General features: G+C 34.6%; 1 protein-coding gene across 1 annotated transcript in view; it reads left to right on the top strand.

The window, feature by feature from the left end:
- LOC106881614 (dynein axonemal heavy chain 1) overlaps nt 1–19,424 on the top strand; it is a 176,133-nt gene that overhangs the window by 98,165 nt on the left and 58,544 nt on the right. The window contains exons 44-49 of the mRNA XM_089337496.1: nt 104–244; nt 4,542–4,699; nt 7,029–7,186; nt 12,888–13,061; nt 14,483–14,661; nt 16,977–17,210. Coding sequence (XP_089193622.1) covers nt 104–244; nt 4,542–4,699; nt 7,029–7,186; nt 12,888–13,061; nt 14,483–14,661; nt 16,977–17,210 — 1,044 coding nt within the window. The remainder of the gene's footprint in view (nt 1–103; nt 245–4,541; nt 4,700–7,028; nt 7,187–12,887; nt 13,062–14,482; nt 14,662–16,976; nt 17,211–19,424) is intronic.

Below are 19,424 nucleotides of genomic sequence, written 5' to 3' on the forward strand. Positions count from 1 at the left end.
GTTTTTTATGTGCCACCTGCATGGGAGCCAGTGTGGTAGCACTGGCCACGACCACACTTGAATGTTGTAATGTTAACTATATTTGAATTTTTCAAATTTATAGATAAAATATGTCCACTGGAACCAAGGTCAACCAATTTTTACTACACCAGTTGATGCCAAGTTTGCAGACATCATTGTACCAACTATAGACACTATTAGAAATTCATTTATATTAGATATGCTTCTGAAGAATACCAAAACGGTTAGTCATATTGCTTTTTACCATTCAAAATGCTTAATGATATATTTTTTAAAATTTATGACATTGATTTAAAATCATGAATTTTCTCTTAGATAATATATTTGGAACAATATCAACTGAAACTCTGTGCTTTTCAACCTTAACTTCTTCCATTGTGACAGAGAACAGCTTGTAGATAAACCTCAAAGAAATCTTATTAATTTACACAAGAAGCATTATCATTCAGAAAAATTTATTCTTGAGTTTAGTTTATTTTTGGAGGTGAAAACAGTTGCATCCAAGAAGAGTCACTGCAATCATTAAAACACACACACACACACACACACACACACACACACACACACACACACACACACACTATTATACTTGTTTTTGCATTTTTATTATTTTCTAATAATAATAATGTTATGAAGTATCAAAGTCTTCACCTGGTCAATATAATATCATTTGTTTATTCATTTTACATTTGTCTTTCTATATTTTCATGGAGCTGCAGGAATACCTTATTTGAGGTATTGTTTCACAGCTAGATGTCCTTCCTGACACTAGTATATAACATCATCATTGTCGTCACCATCTCAATGTATCAGAAAGCAGTTGAGAATGTTGTGGGTAAGAAGTGTGTACAGAAAGATAATGGTACACTTGCACTAAGTGATTCTGAAAAGAAAGAGATGAGGAAGTGCTATTAAGAAAGGCTACTTATATATGGAGAATGAATTGGAGAAAGAGAATCTTCCTAATGTAAACCTGACAGAGGGTCCAACCATTTTTGTTTACAGCAGTGTTGTAGATAAAGCAATTGAGAATATGAAGACAAGGAAGGATTTCTGCTGAGATGCTTACAATATCTAATGGACTGGGATATTGCACAGTCGTCTGTATAGTAAATCAGGTTTTACAGGAAGTTGTTTTGAGAACAGTTGGTCATTAGCAACCTAGCATCTTACAAAGATGATAAATCATCGAAATATCATACGAGAACCTCTAAAACTTGCTAACCTTTCTTATAAGTCTCTTCTATTCAGAGACACAATTTCAACACCTACTTTTTTTTCTTTTAATTACTGCAATAAGACATTTTTCTTCCCATTAGCAAGTATGAAAAAGTAACTCCTTAATCTAATTTAAACACAATTGCTTTCATAGCTGATACTCTACCACTGTTAGCAGTTCTGTAGGAATACTAAAGATTGCTAACAAGAATATAGTTTGATATTTAATGACATACTCTTCTTAAAGCTGTCCACGAGTTTTAAAGGATGCATGTGCAAACAATAACCTCACTAAAGTTTGACTTGCCAAATGTTTTATTAACTTGCATCATTATACTTATCATTGCACATAAATTAATGAATCAATTGTTCAATGAACATAACATTGCTGTATAATGTATTGAAATGAATCACTGCATATAATTAATGTGTTACACTGGACACGAAAAGTAAAGGTTGATGCTTTTTGCCAACTACCACATAAGCATGTTACTTAAAAGTAGAAAAGGAGGCAAGAGAATGACCCTTTGAGACAAGTGACTTAGATTCCCTTACTTAGCTTAGTGGTACTCTCTGTTCAGCATTTGAATTTGCTGGGAGAATAGGTGAGAGAGAGGTGATAAAACTATCATACAGTGCAAAGGCAATGTGATCCATATAAACCTGGGATGCCTAAAGTTAAATTCACTTGTCTACTCATCTCTGTTGGTGCAAACATTCTGAAATGTTTGGTAGGAAAACTTGCACACTTCCTTTGAAGCTTGTCACCTCAATCATAGTAAATCAGCCATTGCTGATTAGTCAAGCCATATTTGCATAGGAATTCATATTCTTCATGGTGACGCTTTTCCTTTTATCAAATTGTGTGAGTTTGTAGTTTCTATAGACAGGGAAAATCTGAGAGCTATAGTTCAAATCTCAGCTTGGTGCCTTTCTACAACAGTTATGCAGTTTCTAAAGATTTAACAATGCAATCAACTTGTTATATTACTCTTATATAACTTGTACTTTTTTCTAGTTATTGAACTTTGCTTTAGATGAAGTAACAAACTATTTTATGAACATCTCACTAGTTTTGTTTGACAATTCCTAAGAAGAATGAAATGTGGCTAACATTGCCATGAATCACTGCTGTGACAATGTTCATTTCACTTCAATAATGTAATGTGCTTTTTAACATATACTTATGAAGAGAATTTTTACTCATATAAAAACCAAAGCAGCATGCCTTTCAATGGTGTATATACATTTACTCTGATACACAGATGGTTATTTTAATTTAATGCTGTTTCAGTTGTATTTATTGAGGATACACACAAACACACCCATATGTGTGTGTTTGTGTGCAGAAAACAGACTTCCTCCAATGTATGTATGACAGAGAGTGTACATGATTTAAGAGAGAAATTAGTATATGAGGCATTAGATGTAGTGTGCAAGAGCAAAGTCTATGCAGGTTTGGTAATGTGATGCATATAGATGAGGACAGCTCCATCAAGAACTGCTAATCAGTAAGTGTAGAGGGAACCTGTTGAAGAGGTAGACCAAGGAAGATGTGAGATGAAAGTAGTAAGAAAGTATCTTCAGATGTTGGGTGTCACAGAGGTGACAAGTGACTGAGACTTCTGGTGGCTTACTGTCATTCAAAAGACACATGAAGCAGCTAATTAAAATCATGGCTGTCCTTGCAGACAGGCATATCCCCTATATCTCTCTTCAGCTGAGCAATTTTAATCTTGTGGGCTTGTACATGTTAGATCTACGTAAAAACCACCCATGCTGTGCCACATGAAAGAACCAAAATGCCAATGCCATATAAAAGTGCACATGCTGGTGCTACATGAAAGCACCCAGTCCACACTCTGTAAAGTGGTTGGCATTAAGAGGGGTATCCAGCTGTAGAAACCATACCAAAACAGACAAATTTAATCTAGGCAGCAGCTCTCCAGCTGGTCATCTCCTGTTAAACCATCCAACCCATTCCAGCAGGAAGAATGGATGTTAAAATATGATGATGATGATGATGATATATACACATACACACACGCACACACAACAGTTCTCTTTTCATCTATAAAAACTTCTCACAAGGTTTTAGTTTGCGTAGAACTATGGGAGAAAACAATTAACCTAAAGTACCATTCACTGGTACTGAACCCCAAACCATATGGAAACAAACTTACCAACCACACATCCATGCCTACCATTACAAAATATTAATAAACTAAATTTAAATATAATGATGTTTGTGTATCCTTTTTATCTTTGAGCTGCAGATATTCCCAAATTTATTGTATCACTTACTCTGCTGTTAGCATAGTGTAAATGTCTGTATGAGAACACTAGAGTCATAGAATACAATCAGCATCTCTCAGCCCATTTCCATACTGCTATTTTCTGGCAACCTTTCTCATCACTTATTATATTTCCCTGTGTCCCCATCTCTAATCATCTGTTGCTCTCCTCTGAAACTTATGGAATTGCTCACCTTTCCATTCCAATCCCATTCTCTTTTTACTCACATTCTTGGATCTTGAGATGCTCTGGCATCTCACCACTACTGGCGACTCCTTCGTCTTTTCAGCTACTTCCACCCACTTTTATTATATAATGTTGGGTAGCAGTGTTTTTGCTTTCTAGCAAGACCCCTGTATTTGTCCTTCGGTCATGCTTTAGCTTCCCAACATCTGGCACAAAGCCACCTTCCAAACAGTTAAATGCAACCCACTCCCTCAGTTGAAGGGTTTTCCCCTTCTTTTGTCTTGCAAGTTACTTGATGAGCTCACTAGAACTGGTGACTGGGAAAAAACAATGCATCTAGTGCACACTGTAAAGTGATTGGTGCTAAGAAGAGCAGCCAGGCATAGAAATCATGCCAAAGTCTACAATAGAACTTAAAAAAGTCTTGTGGTTTTACCAGATCCAGACAAACCATCCAGTTAATGCTAACATGGAAAATGAACATTAAATGTTGAGCAGAATAAGGAAACATAACAAACACTGGTCTTACAAGAAATTGCAATTTTTGACAAGTGAATGGTAAATTGGTATCAGATAGTTGAAGAGAAATTCAGGAAACCATTAGTACCCTTCCAGCATCAATACTGCAAAGCTTGCACGTGGTTAGAAAATTGTCAGTAGCATTGCGGATACATGACCATTGATACCCGAAACAACATCTTGGTGGATAGGCAGACAGAGGATAAATACAGAATCATAATTCATATTATAATAGATTAGTTTAAGCTGGTGGGAAGATTAATGAAAATGGAAACATTGTACTCCATTATTTTGTATTTCAGGTTCTTTGTGTAGGACCAACAGGGACTGGTAAAACACTAACTATTGCTGATAAGTTAATCCATATGCCATCTAAATTCATCTCAGAGTTCATAGTGTTCTCTGCCAAAACTGGTTCTAATCAAACTCAAGACCTTATTGATGGCAAGCTAGATAAAAGGTAAGTGCTATAAGTTTTGAAAATAATACATGCTCTGGAAAATTTCTTGGAAATAAAATAATATCAAATGGTATGGATAAACAGGATATATATTGGTAAAATTTCATTCCAGAAAGGTTTAGTTGAGTTCACTACAGATTGTCAGTTAAAGTGAAATAGAGGTAATGAATTTGAGAAGTAATGGTTCTTACCACCTCAATCTGGTTGTTCTGCATACAACAATGTTATTACTCTTTTCAACTCCAGTTGGAAAACCTCCTCAAGCTGGTTAATGACACAAAATCTGTGTCCAGTGCTGGTCTTGTCACTGCTACATGGGAGTTGTTCACTCCTTTGCTTGCAATATACTTGGACACAAATATTGTGATGTTAACCAGCTTGAGGAGGTGTTCTCCTGGTGTTAAAAAGAATAGAAAAACATTGTTCTGTGCAGAACAAACATGTCGAGGTAGTAACAACCATTACTTTTCAGTAGAGTCATTACTTACATATCTTATAAAGATTTTAGAACTTGCAACTTTGCTTGTAATAATGAATTTATTTTATGTTAAAAGCTGAAAGAAGAAGCAAAAGCTTTGAGATGTTTTAGTAAGAGTGTTGCTGATGTAGTGTAACAGTTATTGGAAACTGGGCAATACAAATGCATCATGTAGAAATATATTGCAGAATACATGTCCTACATCTATACATAGATACACATGCACAGACAAACAGACAGACATTTTATCAAACTATATCCTGTTTATGCATACCATTTGATATACTATTACCAAGAAATTTTCCAGAACATGTGTGTGCGTGTGCGCATGCAAGCTGTCTCCTTTCTGCTCCTTAGAACTAGCCAGTATCAGGCAGCCTTCATTTAAGCCCTTCTGAATGCCTCACCTTTCATCCCCTATATTTATGTCTCTTCATCCCTAATTCTTGCATAAACCACTACATCCAGTCTCTTTCTTGCTGAGAATGTTATCCTTCAAGAATTCCCTTCCTGCTTATGATTCTCTTGAAATTAATGAGTTTAAATTTTTGGTTGGTCTTGGGATGGTCTGTGATAGCCATGCGCACAACAGTTTCTTCCTCCTGACCAAACAAAAGAAAAGTTTAGTATTTGTAAAAATGGTGTAATAAGAATTTAATGTAGCCGAATGTAAATGTTGAAAGAATATAATTGATATCCATTTTTGTGTGTTCAGTATGGCTTATAGAAACTTTGTATTTGACTGAAGTTATATTGTGGTGAGTCAATAGAATGTTTTCCTAGAGACAAAAAATAGTCACATTTTCTGATACTTGCTGCCATACGGTGTTCCTTATATTTTTTTTATAACTTGGTTTGTTCATTTATTTGTTTGTTGATTGGTTTTCTTTCTCTTGGTGTTTCTCCAGTGGGTTCCATTAATAAAAACACACACACACGCACACACACACACGCACGCACACACACACACACACACACACGATCTTTCACTTCTTTTATTATTAGTAGTCAATTGGTAAAAGTTTCACTAGTTAACTAATTGATTGTTTGGTTAATCAATTAATCAGCTCGGTTTGTCAAGGTCATTTTGTCGCTATTCATTGATTGACTAAAAAAATTAATGAAACAATTAATTAAATGGTTAAATGTTAACAAATTGACTAGAATAATAAAAGAAGTGAAACAGAACCTGTGTGTGTTTGTTAATGGCATATTCCCCCCCCCACCCAATCCTCAAAATACAACAGAATTTGTTTCAACACACAAGTTCTTAGTTCAGTTGTTTTGCAACTGAATTTGATCCTGCTGAGTATTGTGCTGCTGGTATCTCTAGTTTTAATCAGCTTGACTGATTCTATCGTGTAATTAGAGTTTAATTTTTTTTATATGCTTTGGAGATGCATCTATGAATATTTATCAGATGTATGAATTTATGTTATTGGTTGTATTGTTGAATTTTGTGAACCTCAATTCCATTTCCTTATTGAATTCATTCTACTTTACATTTTTGAAGTTTGTAAAAATGTCTTTGCTTTTTTCATGTGAGGATGAATAGTAGGTGGTAATAGCTACCACATGTCAAACTATTAAGTGAAATTTGTATTGAGCTATATGTAAAGTTAAAGTGTGCAGAATAAAAACCTCTGTCACATATTTCAGGAAACCATGAATGTTAAAAAATTTCTTGTACATACACGTTTGTTGCTAGTATGATGTGCTCAATATTTTATTGATGAGTTGATAATGGAAAATGTAGTCAAATACCCTGGAAATATATGAGGGTATGGGTCAGATATTTTAGGTATTGATGTTGTTCACATTGATATAAACTGTTTTTTACTTCCTTTTCAGACGTAAAGGAGTTTATGGTCCACCTTTAGGCAAGCTATTCTTATTCTTTATCGATGATTTGAACATGCCAGCTCTGGAAGCTTATGGAGCTCAACCCCCCATTGAACTTCTCCGTCAGTGGATGGATTTTGGAGGCTGGTATGACAGAAAAGCTATTGGTAAGACTGCTTATCTATCATTGTTAAAATATCTTCATTCATGAAGTATTTCTTGATACATATTGCATAAAGCAGTTCATCATGATATATTCTCTACAAGTTTATATATATATAAGCTGAAACTTGTATCACATTCTCAGTGTGTAGCTGAAGATTCAGTATCATGAATGATATCAAACTTATAAAACATTAGTTCCAATAAGTTATTAAAATATATAAACTATACATAATCTAATTCATGGAAATTATCATTAGAAGACAAAAATAAAAAATATGTAAACCATAGTGTGGAGTCTAACAACCGTAAAGTGTTGATACGCTTAAATATATACATATGCTCCACTCTTTTTGTATATGCCCAAGTCATTTGGCTGCTGGAGTAGGACAATTTTTAGTGTTGATGGTACCTATTGGGGCAGATGCATGTATCCATAACTGTTCTCTTTACTCCAGACAAAAAAAAAAAAACCTGTCCATTCCTTAATGGCATGTTTGGAGAGTTCTTCATTGTTTAGATGATCTCCCCAGTCTCATGAAGAACTAGTCTCAGTTGACATTTGGTAAATGTAATAATGCACATCCTACAGAAGTGGAGATAATTTTAATAATTTTACTTTTTCTAGCTTTTCATATACCCGTATTTGTTTATGGTGTTCATAAATATACCATTGGCCATTCTGAGTGATTTCTCTTAGCTGTCTTTTGTTTAACATATAAAGTGTTTTGGCTAAATTCAACAGTTTGCATAAAAAAGAATAGCAAACACAATATCCCATCCAAATATTAAAGTATTTTTAAAATTAAAAAAAATATCAACTGGATTATGAATGGGAAATACTCAAAGACTGACTCTCAGCTTCCACCACAGCCTCAAGACAGTTGCAGAACCTGGTGCATGCATTCCTCAGTGTGTCTCTGGGAAGATCTTAAACACTTCCTTGCTCTTTAAGCACCAGCTCAGCCTTGGTATTTCAAGCAGAGTGGTTGGTGTCTTTCTCAGCTGTACCCCACACATAGTATTCTATGGAATTACAACCAAGGGAATTAGAAGGACAGAAATTAGGGCTGGTGAAGTCTTAGAAATTCTCTAACAACCACTTTTGACTTTTTCTGGAGGTATGGCAAAGAAGAGGTGAAACCTGTTACCACACATGTGGCCTTCTAGCAGCAACCCTCTCCAGCCAGGGTTTGACAGTCTCCAAGCAGCTTGTCTGAATTGTGCCTACAGCTCTGTTTAAAGATATTCCGATGGTATGGCATCACCCTCACTAGAGACACACACAAAGATCATCACTGTTTTGAGGGACTTGGTTTCCATCATACATGGAACATGGCTTCATAATCTCTACTTCAGATGTCCATGTCATGTCTTATTATATTTGCACTTTTCTGCACATGTGCACTGATGTTGCACATCCAATAGAGAATACCACCATCATTTCTCTCCAGTCTACTCCTATCTTCTGCATTCAGAGCCCATGTCTCACTACCATGGAGTATAGCTGTTCACACACAAGCATCATATAGTCTACGTTTCACCTTTCCTTTTATTGCCAACAGAGGTAATAACTCTCAGAACTTCCTCCACCCAGTCCTTATTCTAGAAACAATACGTTACTAATTTGGTCACCTAGGTAACACACACACACACACACACACACGCACGCACACACACACACACACACACACACACACACACACACACACACACACACACACACACACACATTATTATAAAATAAGAGCAGGAAAATTACATCAAAAACTCATCATAGAAGATATACATCCAAAATAATATTGTATTAAGATATTTCCCCACCAAGAGCACTTATTAGAAATTCAGTATATTGTATTCTCATTGAATATATTTGATTAATGATATATATATATATATATATAAGGGAGTGTGTGTGTGCATATGTTCCTTATGCATTCAAAAAAATTGAGTTGCTGATTTTGACGTATGGGGTATCAAGAGATTCAGTAATCTTCTGACTACCAATTAAACTTTATTTTCATTTACATATTTTCTACATTATCTCAACAACCAGCTCTAGTTATTTCAAAGACTCTGCTCTATAATGTCCAGGTTTCATTAGAAAGTGAAAATAGTTTCATATTTTCAATTTGATCCACAATTATAAAGTGTTGCATTACAAGAGTAACGATGTGTGAATAATGAAAGTAGTGTTTCTCTGAATTAGTCACTCATTAAATGACATCCATTTCTCTGTATGTTATGAGGAAATACAGTCACTTACTCTTTCACTCTCTCTCTCTCTCTCACATGCACACACACACACACACACACACATGCATACAAAAAAGATGTATGCATATATATTTATGTACATGTATATGAAAGATAATGTGTGTGTGTGTGTGTGTGAGAGAGAGAGAGAGCGATTGAGAGCCACTTACACATCCATGCAAAAAGTACATACATGACAACACACCTTCATTCTTTCTCTCTCTCTCTCTCTCTCTCTCATGCCCATGCACACCCACACACGTCCATTTCATATACATGTACATACATCTTTCAACTTCTCCTCTCTTTCACTGTTTGCTCTCACTTCAAAGCAAATGTCACCTTTTCACCTTCTCTTTTTCAATTTCTACTCTCTTCAAAGCATAACTCTTTTACTCTTTTACTTGTTTCAGTCATTTGACTGCGGCCATGCTGGAGCACCGCCTTTAGTCGAATCAAATCGACCCTAGGACTTATTCTTTGTAAAGAAATAAATTTTTTTACAGAAATTAATGATCCCATATGATTGAGTTGACTTTGCTGCTTCAAATGAAAGAATGCCTTAAAATAACTTACTTTGGCACACACACACACACACACTCTTCGGTAAAACCTCTGCACAAATTGTCATTTCTTACCTTTTTCTATTCTGTAATTCATATTTGTGATGAGCATTTTTAAAAATTTGATCTTCGATATAAACTTAAAAGGAAGTTTTCCCATAAATCCTGTCCCTTACTTGTTGTTTCTAGCATGTGCAAGGTGACATTTGCACACCCTCCCTTATTTTTTTCCAAAATTTCTTCTGATTCCTATGTTTTTGATACATGAGATTAGGATTTGGCATGCAAAAAACACATTTTCAATATTTCAGTTTTCTTTCTCTCCGCTACAATTTCTACATTTTTTTTTTTTTTTTTTCGCTTTCTTCTAAATTTTTTCTTGGTAATCCGCAGAAAAAAAAAACAGAGTCTTAAAAGAATTTTCTTCATCTTTTTTACTTAAAGAATCACAAAAATCTCTTTCCCAAACATCAGATGAAAGTGAAACATTGGGAGGTTTTAATTTTTTGAAAGCAGATAGATGATGGGTGGGTGAGGTGGGGAAGGGGCATTGAGTGTTTCTTTAAGGAAAATTAAACTTTAAAACAAAATATATTCCTTTCCCAGATTCATAATCTCTGTATTTTTCTACATGGATAAGAAAATAAAAATACGTAAAAGTTAAAAATAAAAAAAATTGCAGAAAGGATGGAGAGAAATTAAAATTTTGAAGATGTAATTTCGGGGCAAAATTGTATTAAACCCCTTTTATATAAAGAAAAAATACAGGAGTGGCTGTGTGGTAAGTAGCTTGCTTACTAACCACATGGTTCCGGGTTCAGTCCCACTGCGTGGCACCTTGGGCAAATGTCTTCTACTATAGCCTTGGGCCGACCAAACCCTTGTGAGTTGATTTGGTAGATGGAAACTGAAAGAAGCCCGTCGTATATATATGTATGTGTGTGTCTGTGTTTGTCCCCACAACATCGCTTGACAACCAATGCTGGTGTGTTTACATCCCTGTAACTTAGCGGTTCAGGTTAAGAGACTGATAGAATAAGTACTAGGCTTACAAAAAATAAGTCCTGGGGTCGATTTACTCGACTAAAGGCGGTGCTCCAGCATGGCCACAGTCAAATGAGTGAAACAAGTAAAAGAGTAAAGCGTATAGTTTGTGATCCTTCTCAAGAACAGAAAGCACTTTCATGCAAACCCATGCAAATTGTACCCCCCCCCCCCGGACTCCTTCACTTTTAAACAAACAATAACTTCCATTAGTTCACTCCTATATCAGCCCTGCTGATTCTGCCCATAAAAAAGGAACAAATGATACAATGTGGCTGGAGGTCATAAGAGCTGGGCATTGCTAGTGTGTGTATATATATATATCATCATCATCATCATATATATATATATATATATATATATATTGAAAAAAGAAGTCGTCAGAATTTTGGAATAACTTCTTTCATTTATTTTATACATATATTAGCGCTTTCGTTCGTCTTTCGAACTTGTCAAATATAAATCTGTGAAATTACAGAGATCTTGCTTATTTATATAAAAACAGGTGTTTTAGGGGGTTTTGTTTATAACAGAACATTGTTTTGTTTTTTTGTTTTTTGGGGGTGAGGCTTTGGAGACAATGGAAGATGTATAAGCAGATAGATAGATAGATAAATAGGCAGATAGAGAGATAGATAGATAGACTGATAGTCAGACAGATAGAGAGATGGATGTGGTAAAAGAGAGAGAGAGAAGGGCCATTGTATTGAAATGGTCTTTTTAAGGAGTATCAAAAAGAAAAAAAAAAGTTAAAAGCTTGTTTACTACTTACTGTATTGTTTTGAGACAGTTTTTAGGGATGGTAGAAGAAGGAAGAAAAGAAGAAAGGAAGAAGAAAGAAAAAATAGAGAATAATGAATAGAAAATATAAAGAAAACAAAAAATGTCTTCCTGTTTTTTCTTTTGCTTTTAGTTCTTTCATTTTATATTCTTTTTATATAAATAAGCTAGATCTCTGTATTTTCGCAGTTATATTTGACAAGTTCGAAAGACGAACGAAAGCGCTAATATATGTATAAAATAAATGAAAGAAGTTATTCCAAAATTCTGACGACTTTTTTTTCAATATTTACTTCTGTACATCACACCTAACACTCTACATATATATATATATATATATATATATATATATATATGTATATGATGGGCTTCTTTCAGTTTCCATCTACCAAATCTACTCACGAGGCTTTGGTTGGTCCAAAGCAAAAGATACCTGCTCAAGGTGTCACACAGTGAGACTGAACCCAAAGCCATGCGGTTGGAAAGCAATATTCTTACTATACAGCCATGCTTAATACTCATCATATTCATATGAACCAAGAAGTTATTGATGTCTAGAACTTCATTACATTGGATAATACAATCAGTATCTACAAAACTAACCATGAACTCTGCTGTTGCTATTCTTTCCTTAGAATGCTTTTGAAAATATTTTGCTAGTTTTGAGATTTTCAAATGCAGAAGTTATGGAATTCCAAATTTGGAATGGTTGCAGCTGGTGGTTATTGTTGTTACTATAAATAAGGGGCAATTTCTAAGTCATTGCCTTTCTGGTTTTTCTTGCTTGGCCATATTTTCTGAATGAGAGATGATATAGAACTGGACCAAAAATTTTCCCATGACTCACATTTCCATTTTTTTTTTCTCCTTTCTTATTAAATACTTTCTGTCTTTCTTTATTTTATCATATCCTAAAATCAATCATATCTAGTTGATCAGTAATCTCATCGTTGTCTTTGCCATCATTGTTATTTCTTTTGTTCGAATGTCAAATTTCCATGTCTCATGCCTCAGAGGCTTCATTCAATTTATCATTATTCACTGTTGTCACTCTTTTCTTTAGGTGAATTCCATAATCTTGTTGATGTCAATTTTGTTTGTTCAATGGGACCCCCAGGAGCAGGAAGAAATGCTGTCACAGCCCGTTTGTTACGACATTTTAATTTCCTGGCTTTCACAGAAATGGAAGACATTAGTAAAAAGAAAATATTTGGAACCATTTTCCAATCTTGGATTGGTAAGGAATGCACTCACTCACACAAATATGCATATACATACACACTCTGAATCCAAATTAAAAACGTTTATGCAAAATTGTACTTGTATGAGTTTGATATTATAGTCCCTTAAACATTAGAACTTAAAATTCTTGCCCAACATGCTGAACAGAGGTACTGAACCATAATAGGCAAACCTGCACCTCAGCCTGTCCTTATATTTCCTCTTGTTTGACGGCTGAGAAAATCAACAGGAAATATAAGTTATTGCTGATGATGCCTTCTTCTCCCACCATTCTGTGGAACAGGCACAGTAAATATATCTTCACATTCATGTATGCTAATTTCAACATCATCCGATATTGTGATTTTGATGCATGCAAAATCTTTGCTTTGAATATATTTCATGATTTTCTTTGCTACCTGATTATCTTCATTTATCTAATCAATGTATGCAACATGATAGTGCACCTTTTTCTGTAGAAAATTTACAAAATGTCATTCTTACTTTTGAAGAAGGAATTTTCACTTTCCTGTCTTGCATTTCTTTAGAAAATGATGCACTTTCAGTCTACGTTCAAGACTCAAGTATCTTCAAGTAAATTTGAATCATATTCCAATACTAAAATTCTAATCTAAACTGCTACTACATATGTTGGTGTTAAGGTGACTGCTTGAGACTCCATAGCAAAAATGTGGTCATCACTCACCTGTGAGTGATGACTGTTGATTTTTGGTTTTTTGGAAGTGCCAGATTTCTGTGGAGTTTGTTAGAACATGTCCCACCTACCCCTTTCATCATTGTCTACCTCCTCATCCCAAGTAGCAATGACCTCAATATATGCAAAACATTCCATTGAACAATCAACACAAAAATATTTATTCCTCTTTACAGTATTTGCTAAATAAACAGAATATTTCTGTTAAGTGAACAAATTATTTTAAGATGTGAAAAATACAGAATCCTTTCTATATGCTTCGAAAAGTTTCTGCCTTGATTTCATACAAATATGGTTGAAAGTTAACATATGAGACTCTCTCACGTGCAATATAAGAAGCGGCTCAATCTGTTAAATAAAGAGGTGTTTCAAATTAACTTACATTCCAACTAAACCCATTTTACCATGTAATTTTTTTTTTTTTTTTTTTAATTTCTTCATCATTTCAGCAAAATAGCCTAAGAAATAGAAAGAAGTGTTTATGCAGTCCAGTTTTTGTAACCAATCTATTTTATCTTTACCAAACTCAACCCATAAGTGCTACCTGATAATTCAGTGAAACTGTTCTAGAAAACTGTTTAATCAAAAGGTCATGCTGGACTGTCACAGTGGAACTGCTGTATGTGTGTGTGTCTGTGTGTGCATGCATGCCATTGGTGCACTATCTCAGATGTATGAGATGTTGCACCATATGATCATTTGACCTTTTTCTGTCTTTTCAGCCACGGAAGAGTCAGTTGTTGAATATAGTGAACAACTTATTGATACATCTATTCTGGTTTACAACACCATCACAACGCAGTTGTTACCAACTCCAGCCAAATCTCATTACACATTCAATCTCAGAGACTTATCAAAGGTTTTCCAGGGAATGCTTATGTTAAACATTAAAAGAATTAAGGTACAACATATATATCTAATATGTATATATCTTTATGTATGTGTAATATGTTTGTATGTGTACACACACACACACAATAAGAAACAGTAAAGCATAACTTTCATAGATCTTTCGTAATTAAATCTCATCAGTTCTTTCATTAGAAATAAGTATAATTAATTCTATAATTAACTAGCAGAAATATCCAGCGTTGCCTGGATTAAAGAAAATAATCAAATTCAAAAATGCCTTTTAGATCTCTAACATGACACATGGATTATGCAGTTCTCAACAGTAATTAGCTGAGGTACAAACTATTAATGTCAATAATATATTTTGTCCAATGTTCTCACTGTTAAAATTGGTAAAAAAAAACAGGTAGTTCTTTGTCTTTGCAATCACCTTCAATTGTCAGTACTTATTTGAAACACATTGAACCTGAAAATGCATAAACTTGAGAAGAACCAGACTGCAGGCACTCCTCTCCTGTTAAAAAGTACATCAACTCCATGCAAAATACATTTAAATGAGCATTCATTATAACGGCATTCCCACATGCATTCTTTCCAAGTTATTTCGGTGTTACACTTGCTTGCCCTAAGCCTTATTGCACGCAAATGGAGAAAACATTCACTGCATATATATCGATCGCTGTACGCCAACGTCTAACAGCTTTGGCTTTTTAATGCACAAAAAATTGAAATTATTTTTTTTCTGTGCCTCTGATTAAAATTTTCGAAAAACAAACCCAGCCACATTACTTGGAAAAAAAAAATCTTTATTGTGCTGGTTTTTCGTAAAATTTCGCCCATGGGAAAGGCAACAAAATCACCCCTCCCCACTTTGAATGGGATATTCCTATCTTAAAAAGTAATAATCGATTATCTCGGTAACCATGGGAGTTGGAGGGCAATAAAAATCTCCTGAACATGAGTGGACCATGCTGCCACTCTGTGCTGAATTTCACGCGATTCCACTGCACCGTTCTCGAGTGAATCTGCCGACACTCAATCAATCAATCAATCAATCAAACAAGCAATCAAGAACACTGCAATTTATAGTATAAATTAATTATGGTATATAATTAATGAAAATTAATTTAAATCAAAGTAAGATATTGCAGTGCTTATCCCTAATCATGGTTATCTTATCTTCATCTTAGGTCCGTTGGTGCCTTTGAGTGGCACATCGGGCAGTCAACAATTGCCAGTTATCTCTGTCTCTGGCCAACCAGTATGCTTTTTGCCAGGTGATGTTCAGCCCACATAGGTCTTCTTTAAAGGTACTACATCATGTCTTCCTTGACCGGCTTCTTTTTCTTTTACCTTCCAGCAGCATCCAGCCCATGGTTGTTTTGGCAGGCCTCTTCCCTGGCAGTCTTAGTATGTGTCCAGCCATTCTCATTCATTGTTTGGTTGCAATTGCATGCAGAGGCATTACTCTTGTTGCTTGGAAAATGGCTACAAAGCTGAATCCTGACTATGCTAGGCATAAACTGTTGATGGTTTCAATGCAGATGAGACTGAGATAATCAGATATATGTATATATATATAGATAGCAATAAGAAAATGGAGGGGATCAAGAGGTGGTATTCATCAACTTATTTTATATATGTAAAGCATAATATGTTGTACATGTATTTATATTGCTATAATTGTCTGTTTTTAAAAAATAAATAAATAGACATAATATAATGTCTATAAGTTGATGGCTACCACCTCTTAATCCCCTCTATTTTCTTATTGCTGTATAAATTAAGAGTAAAACAACTTTTACCCTCACCCATTTATTACACTCGGTAATGTAATTGCCAAGCAATGAAAAAACACTTGTGTAATAATAATTGGGTATTCTACCAGCAGTATATTGGATAGATATTATCCCTTAATTGGTTGGATTCACAACCTCTAACTCTCTTGGAATTAAATTATATATATATATATATATATATATATATATACACACACACACACACACACACACACACACACACACACACACACACACACATATGTATATGTACATGCATTTTGAAGCCTGCTTTCAGCAGTTTTGTGGACCTAAATTTCTCTATATTTGATCCTCACCCCTCCCTTGTTTGGGTCCTTTCTCATCAGTGCCATCACACTTTGACTTTCTAAGAATTCTCCCATTCTGCTGCCAATTGCTGATACTTATTCTGTTATCAGGCAACTCCATTTGCTTGTACTTTTACTTTACTTTTCCATGCATGAAGAAATATTATATTGAGAATTCTTATTTGTTCCTATTTGGTGTATTATGTTTAATGAAAATATAGATACTTCTAAGGTTTTAATCTTTTTTCTATCTACAGAGCATATCTAGTTTGTTGCGGTTGTGGTATCATGAAAACTGCCGTGTATTCCAGGATCGTCTGGTTAATAATGAAGACCGTAACTGGTTTAATGAATGCCTTAAGCAAAGAATTGAGGAAGATTTTGAGACTGATTTTGATGAAGTCATAATCAATCAGCCAGTGTTGTTTACAGATTTTATGTCCAGGAGTGGTGATATTCGAAATTATGAAGAAGTCACTGATTATCAGAAGGTATTTTATAAAAAAAGTGGAAGCACATAGCTCAGTGGTTAGGCTGTTTGGCTCATGCTTGTTAGATTGCTGTTTCAATTCTTGGATTAGGTGATGCATTGTGTTCTTAAGCAAAACACTTTATTTCACGTTCCAGTCTTCCCAGTTGGTAAAAATGAATAATTCTGTGTTCCATCCTCGGAGGAATATATTTGCCAAAGAAACTAGGAGACTGGCCCTATGCTCTTTATAGAGTAATGTAGACTGACCATTCTATAACAAATAGCTTGAGTGGTGATCTACTGAATGGTATATGCAAAGAATTCTTAAATGATATTTTCCTTTTAGGTGGAGAAGGAACACAAAAAATCTAGCAATAATTGTGAGAAACTCCAAAAAAAAAAAAAAGAGGAAGAATTGATTTCATGAAATTAATTCACTTGCTTAAGGGAAAATCTGATGTTTGTTTTCAAACAAACGAACGGTTATGCAATGTTTTTTGTTTCATAAAATAATTTACCTGCTTTTGATTACTTATTAGATTTTACATATAAAAAAATCATTCCAAAGATTTGGGGCCAGCACTGTGTTTGCTTTTTGGTAAACTTTGTGTTGGAATTATAGGACATGTTGGGTAAATAATATTGACCAATAAACTTGAGTTACCTGCTGAGCAGGCATCTGCTTTATGATGGGTCCTCTTGTGACTTATCTCAGGACCTTTAGACACATTCTCTTTTAATGAACAACTTTTTAGTTGGCAATTCATTAAAATATCTGCAGATGACATGTAGAAGAAAGAAACGAAATCTTTCAGAGAGTTGGGCATCTAAATTTCCATTGCTCGTATATTAGAATATACATTTGTGTACCATATATTTATCTAGGTCAATGAATAGCTAGAAATTGTTGAAATTCATACTAGATTCCTTGAAATAAGAAAAATACTTCTTTTTATGGTCCAGCTTTGACATCAGCACAGTCCATTTAATGTTTCATTCCACTTAAATTTCTCCATTGTAAATTTCTCCCTTTGTATTTAAAAGGAAAAAAAAAATCAATACATTACATATTAAATTAACATTCCATACACAGCGATAAATCTTTATGTGTAGTCAGCATACAGATTTATACTATAAATCTACAGTATATGTATTTATCATATTATTTATTTTATATGTCTACATGCACATGTGCATATTTACTATCAACTGCATCTTTATGAAATATTTACTAGGGTCTATGGGAATGGTCAATAAGAAACATTAATAAACTTTCTAATTGCCCTTAAACATGAACTAGAAGTGGTAAGTAAAAGATTTCACTATTGTGAGAAATTATTGCTTAATTTTAGGCCATCAACCATAAGTTTACTCTAAAGCCACAAACAACATATTACAGTTTGAAAGATAAACCGTTCAGTGTGATAAAGCTCTTCCTAAAGATATACATAAAAGACTACATTATTTGATGATTTATAAATTCCAAAAAAGGAGTCTTGTTTCTGAGCTAGAAACCAGCTGGCAGAAACGTTAGCACGCCGGGCAAAATGCTTAGCGCTATTTCGTCTGCCGCTACGTTCTGAGTTCAAATTCCGCCGAGGTCGACTTTGCCTTTCATCCTTTCGGGGTCGATTAAATAAATACCAGTTACGCACTGGGGTCGATCTAATGGACTTAACCCATTTGTCTGTCCTTGTTTGTCCCCTCTGTGTGTAGCCCCTTGTGGGCAATAAAGAAATAAGAAACCAGCTTTTTCTCCATTTGTGAGGAATTTGAAAAATGAAAACAAAAAAAAAGTATTACAATTCTGTTTTAAAAAATTTTTTTGAGACGTGCAATTATGTACATTAATTACAATGGATGGATAAGTGTCCTTATCTTGTTTGTTGTTACCTCAACATTTCGGCTGATGTATTCTCCAGCCTTCATCAGCTGTTCTGGTGGAATTTTTTAATGAAACCTTTTATTTGACTAATGGGGTACACTGTTCTCATCCTTATTTTTCTGTTGATATTATTTAGGATCAACACCACTAAAGCCAACCAATGGCTTTGTTATGTCGATGACACCTTTATACTCTGGCCCCACCAGGAGGATGTCCAATTGAAGCTCAATAAAGTCGTTCACACAGTTCACAGTAGAAAAGGAAAAAGACAATCAGCTGACATTCCTGGATGTATTAATGAGTATGGGTTCAGGACGTCCGTATACCACAAGCCAGCCTGCACTGGAC

The sequence above is a fragment of the Octopus bimaculoides genome, chromosome 19 (assembly GCF_046866305.1).
Source record: "Octopus bimaculoides isolate indiv1 chromosome 19, ASM4686630v1, whole genome shotgun sequence".
Lineage (NCBI taxonomy): Eukaryota > Metazoa > Mollusca > Cephalopoda > Octopoda > Octopodidae > Octopus > Octopus bimaculoides.